General features: G+C 38.5%; 1 protein-coding gene across 1 annotated transcript in view; it reads right to left on the bottom strand.

Moving 5' to 3' along the window:
- Positions 1-770: 770 nt before the first annotated feature.
- Positions 771-6,000, bottom strand: part of RSPO2 (R-spondin 2) — a 141,968-nt gene continuing 136,738 nt past the window's right edge. Inside the window, exon 5 of the mRNA XM_031439491.2 lies at positions 771-1,571. Within this exon, the coding sequence (XP_031295351.1) occupies positions 1,456-1,571 (116 nt within the window). The 3' untranslated portion in view covers positions 771-1,455. The remainder of the gene's footprint in view (positions 1,572-6,000) is intronic.

Genomic DNA, 6,000 nt, shown 5'->3' with positions numbered 1-6,000 from the left:
GCCTCAAAAATCTACAACCATTTCTTTTTGTTCTAATTTTCTTCTGGATCAGCTAGGAAGAGAATGATGCTTTTGCAAGAAGCCAATTTAGAATACTCTAAGAACAGATTCCCCCACGTAGACAATGATGTTTTTGAAACAACTGCTCTAGAGGTCACCTGGGAAGTCTCCAGAGTGTTCCTCTTGTGGTCTGGATATGAAATAAATTCTGGCTCAAAGGAGACCTGTTGAGATCTGACCAGCAGTTGTAGGAATTCAGCATTTTCTCCTCAAATGCTAAATACACATGGTTTCATTGGATGGTAACTTCTACATTGACCCAAGAATCTTGGTAGGTGCTCTATCATTCCAAGTCAGGAACTGCTCTGAAATTAAAAAGTGTGCAAAATTCTCTAGCTGGCCTGTGAAACTACATGATGAGTCCTACAAGTGACTGCATGTAATTCCCCATGTTTTCAGTTGTGTTTCATAAAATTCATCACATCTTAGACTCAAAGAGAGTTTTTGGCTTCTGACTGTCAGATGCCTCATGCTTCAGCTGTGGTGAGGAGTGTGGAAAGTCTACTGAGATTCAAATTCTTTGACACGGGTCACTGGATGCTATGTACAGACTAGGTTATCCTATCCTTACAATGAGAAATAAGCCCACAAAGAAAAAGAAAAGTTTCAAGGGACAACAAAACATTCATCAATTTGCAAAACTAGAAGTCATTTACCAGACAATGGTTAGGAACCACTAGAAACGAAGTGACATAATATTATTCAGGGAGGAATTGTTACACAGAAGAAAGCATAAATATACAGTAAATAAGAGGTTTCTATGTTGCCCCAGCAGAATATGTACACATCCGAGCTGCTGTGAAACTGAGCGGGAATTCCGGTAGCAGAGCCCCAGCTACACGCAATTTCAGGGCACACCAGTTGGAAGGTAGCCGGTGCTGAGAACAACATGCGGTAACACTAAGCAGATATCCTGGTACACTTAGCCTTGAAAATGCACAACAGGAGAAAGAAAGGTCACAAGTGAAATAGCACTTTGCCTGCCGAGCATCATCATTCCCATAAATATGCACAAGTCTGTTCTGGCGGGGGGAGGGGGGTCTGGTCTGCAGCCTCACACCTCCCGCCTCTCCATGGTGCCAGGGACGGCTCCCTTGGTGCCACACAGCCAGCTGAGTCACCGGTTGCACACTCATTCCTGCTTCCACTGCTGCAGGTCACAAGCGCCAGCCTTCACAGTCTCCAGATGCAAATCAAAGCATAAATAACACAGGGACCACATTCGTGCCTCCTCCTTTCACAATGTTACTGGGAACAGGTACCGGTCAGAGCAGCACAAATGCCACATACCAGTGTCCAGGAGTGGAGAGTAGATTTGTGCACTTTTGCAAAACCACCACCCTCCTGCCAAAAAAAAAAAAAGAAAAAAAGAAATCCACCCCTGTGTCTTTTATTTTACTGGTGAGCTCTGTCCGTACCTAGGAAGACGCTGTGCTGCTCCTGGGCTCTTTCTATCAGCTTCCTCTTCTTCTTCTTGTTCTTCTTCTCCTTTGCCTTTGGCGTTCTCCTCCCTACAACGAGAGGAAGAGAAAGAAATGAAGACATGTCAGAAAAGCCTGTTTCTCTAAGAAAGAAAACACAAAACATTAAGAGTTTTGCACAAAGCCCATCTGGAAAACATCACCTATGGAAAACGCAGCCTCAAAGAGAAAATTGTTCACATTAATTTTGACAGAATAATAATAATTTACAAAATTGGATATGCTGTCTAAAACAGAGACTGATCTTCCTGTTACAGGGAACTGGCATATTTAAAAACCTCCCAGTGGCCTGATCAGTCTTGCAAATATCATTCTGCCACAAAAATTCCATTTATCCCCTCCTACTTTTAACAATGCTACTCTTTACTAGACAGCTTTACCTCTTTCTCCTGCTCCACATGTCAGTGGGTCAAAAGAAAATAAGCATCTATCTACAGTAAATAGACCAGAAGTTTCAAACTCCCCTCTCCCTGCCCCACGGGAGAAAAAAATGTCTAGCTTTTAAGATTGTTCTCTCAGTGTTCTCCAAAGGCCAATATAGGAAATGACATACGTGGAGTATTTATTTTCTATAAAAATTCATGAGGATGCCACTTATTATGTGGCTTATGGCTCCCTAGACAAATCTCTTAGGCAAGTTGTTCTGATTAATTAATTAAGCAAGAAAAATTCTTGTTTGTTTCAGAAGAACTGGGGCGGGGAGGGGGTCTGTCTTACTACAAGAAAGTCACACTCTGTTATCTTATTTCCCCTTTGCTGTTGCCACCAGGAAGCCTGAATCACGAGCTTAATAGATGAGGTTTTCCTCCCTTAGGAGTTTCTGGATGAAGTTTTCCCTTTGCCTCTGCTGTACTGTACTTCTTAGATCGTGGAGTTACGGTTTACTGTCTCTATAAGGTCTCAACATTTCTGTGCAAGTGTGTGTGCAGAAGACTATGAGAAAAATGAATAAGGAATATAGGCATTTGCTTCTAGGTCCTTGACCTTCTTTGGGTTCTAGCCACATAGGAATCATGGGACTTTTTAGAACAGAAAAGAGCTTTAAAGTTCATCTGCATTTAGAGTTTGGTACTCTCCACCTTTCAGACAGGAAGGTTCTTCCTCTCAGACCACAACGAATCCTCCTGTCAGCTACTCCTCCTCCTCTACCTGCCACTCCCTCCGATTTTATCACATAGTTCTACAAAGCTTAAGTTTCTCTTCCTATGCGGTATAGCTATTAGACAGTACAGTGGTGATCAGTACCACAAATAGAACATTCCATTCTAATTCACACTCCCCATCCTTCTCAGACATAAGAAGCTCCCTATCCCAGAGATCCCTCGTTGCAGGGACATAGCTGGTCAGCTTTTCAATTCAGACAGTGGAGAAAGTGTATCTTCTGATATAAGAAACAGCCCAGAGCTTAGGGAGATGGATAACGTGCCCCAGGAAACCAGAAAGTCATACGAGATTATAAGAGGCCATGAGATTTCTAAGTAAAGGAGGTAGTTTTCATTTCTGCTCTTTCTGATCAGAAAAGGTCTGCTTTGTTTGAGGATGGAGAATGGTTTCACTTGTAAGACTCTAGCATGTGGTTGGCACCTCGTCAATATTCAATCAGTAAAACTTTGCTTAATAAAACTTTTTATCACAAGAAACAAGATAAAGAATAACTTATTTTTAATAGGACACTACAGTCAAATAATAAGAATATAAGCATGCCCTCATATTAAAGTATGAAGGTCCTTGAAGTTAACTTCTGGTTCTCATTAAATTCTGGCAATGTTATCATGGCATTTTGCCATCTGTAAGTGTAGTTAATTCTACCCAATGAAACTTTAGTCCAAGCCATCATTAATCAAAGAAACTGTAAAGTTATGATTTAGTAACACTGTTTCTAATGATGAGACACACCTAATGAGGGCAGAGAAATGAAATACTTAATTTAAAATAGCATATTTAAAAATAAACTTCAATTATAAAGTTTTAGGAAGAAGGTTCTTAGTTCTATATTTTCTCTTAAAAAAAAACCCAGCAAAATATCCTTAGTTTAAAAAAAGCATTGCTGACTACAATGTAAAAATTCATTTAATCAGTTTATGCTTCACTTAAAGGCTGAAGTTTCTTTTAGAAGCAAATCAAAGTTAAGTGAATGAAAAAATACAAACATTCCTAGATTTTAAGATGTGTTCTATTAAGATAAAAATATACTGACTATATGTTATTTAAAGCTTTCATTCACCATTTCAATTCTTTATGTAAATTATGTAGTTGAAAGCTCAATGTGAACTACTTTGACTAACAGCAAATCTGTGCTAAAGGACTGCAAACCCATTTTAAGAGAAGGTTAATTTCATGCCATTTACCTCATATATTATTCTGATGTCACTGTCAATATTAAGTGGTCTTTGTCATAGCTGATAGAACATTGTGTGATAGGGAAGTTTTCAATACTTGCATAAAGCAGTTCATATTGTGGCAAAAAAATTCAGAAATGCTTTTGAAAACTGATTTTATGATTATTCAAGTGGCAATAAGTTATGTGGTACTAGTTCCAACTAGAGATGTTTTGGGAGACCTAATTACAACCCTGAAGTTTTTCCTCAGAAGCCTCTTTTAAATGACATCTCTGCTGTCGATTCATTGCTTGGTTTTGTTTTTGGTCAGCCCCATTTCTCATGTAGGATATATTGCAAATACCAAAGAATTAAGATGGTTAGCCAAGATTGTACAATGGATAGTCCTAAATTAACTGAAAATATTTTGTGGTCCATAGTAGGTTGTTTTGACTTTAAGCCAATTCAAAGTAATAAAAGAATACTGAAACACAACCTAACATAGGGGAGGGAAAGGGTCTTGCACATACTTTTTCCTCAACTCTACTAAGATTTTCAAATATAAGGAATTGGTAAGATTAAAGCTAACAAAAATATATATCCCTGTTCTTATCTATATATTTGAAAAAAAGATTGGACATACAAGTGTGTTAATTTGTTTCCACTTACCTTCTTCACATCTGTGGATACTAGATTAGACTCGGAGAATGACTTTTGTACTTTCAGATTGTTTCACATTATGAAGCACACTCACTCTGAGCATTTAAAGGCAAATATGATGCCAGTCACCCATAGAATAATTCAACTCATGGATTTAACTTTCTCATTTTTTAGTTCGCAAGAGAAGACATGGAAAATAAACTGCCCAAGAGAGCCAGAAAAAGTATGAATTTTATTAGGAGGTTGTCAGCCTTCACGTATGTCCAACTCTAATGAAATACTCTGTGTATCTCTGTCCTGAGTGCTGTAAGAATGCAGTGGCCTTAAATCGCTACTGGGAGAATCTCTTCAAGATCAGGCAGATCTGATCTCATCTACAGAGCAAATCTTAACAGCACTGTTATGTAAATGCAAGAAGATGACTGGCCCAGATATTACAGTTTTTTAGGAAAGTGGTGTGGTTTAATAGAGGAAGGTCCCCTCTGAGAGGAAGGAAACCTGGTAGGTAGGTGGTCTTGTAACTGAGAAGTCTGGTAACGCATTATGGTTGTGCCTTTCAGCTTCTATATTAATAGAATGAAGATGCTACAATCATCTTTCTCTAGAAAGTTTTGAGACATCATGTGAGAAAGTTGTGTTCCTAGTATGAAAAGAAAATGTGTAAAATATCACTAGTGAGACAAGATTATCATCAAAATGAACAAAGTTAGAAAGATGCTATCAAAGCCACACTCTAACCAGCATAATGACACTGACTTGCACACATGTGGAAATAGTCCAACAGGATAACCTATCAACTCTTCTACCGAGAAAGGTGAACAGTCCCTTATGGAAATACTCGTAACATCTCGCTGTAGATTACTGCTATTAGAGTCAGAAATAGATTATTTTGAACCAACATATCAGGCCGACTCACAAATTACATGAAGCTGCAAAAATACTGACTCCACTGCCAATCAGACATGAATTTCATTCTTTCATAAGCTCCCCAGTTCAAGGAAGGTCTTCAAATGATTTTTCCTCTTACTAGACTAGAGTCTTCTCATCTCTGAACGACAGTTCTTGTGCATTCCTCATTCAGGCACAAAGGCTGTCTACGGTTTGCATTATGATTACCAAGTGTTTTGAGAAAGACTTCCTAATGGTGAATACAATGAAAGATAATTGGAGAGTAAACTCAGTAGCTGTGACTATGAAAAAAGATAAAAATTTCTCTCTCTACACACCCCAGGAAGGTAAGCCACACCTTGACAAATGTAATTAACTATAATTACCATCATTATAACCACAACTGTGAGGGCAAGGCTAATCACCTGAAACGAGTCCTAATTTTTACTAAATTTTAATGATAAGTTTGTGATGCTGACTTGAAATCCCGGCTTCACTGTATTTATGAAATTCACCATGGGAACTGGGGAATCACCTTCAATCATCCTTCAAAGCAGCTAAAACGGAAGGACAAGAAGTCTGTAACTACTAAC

Source organism: Camelus dromedarius, chromosome 20 (genome assembly GCF_036321535.1).
Source record: "Camelus dromedarius isolate mCamDro1 chromosome 20, mCamDro1.pat, whole genome shotgun sequence".
NCBI lineage: Eukaryota > Metazoa > Chordata > Mammalia > Artiodactyla > Camelidae > Camelus > Camelus dromedarius.
The sequence above is the reverse complement of the archived record's forward strand: the minus strand, read 5'-3'. Positions and strand labels throughout refer to the sequence as shown.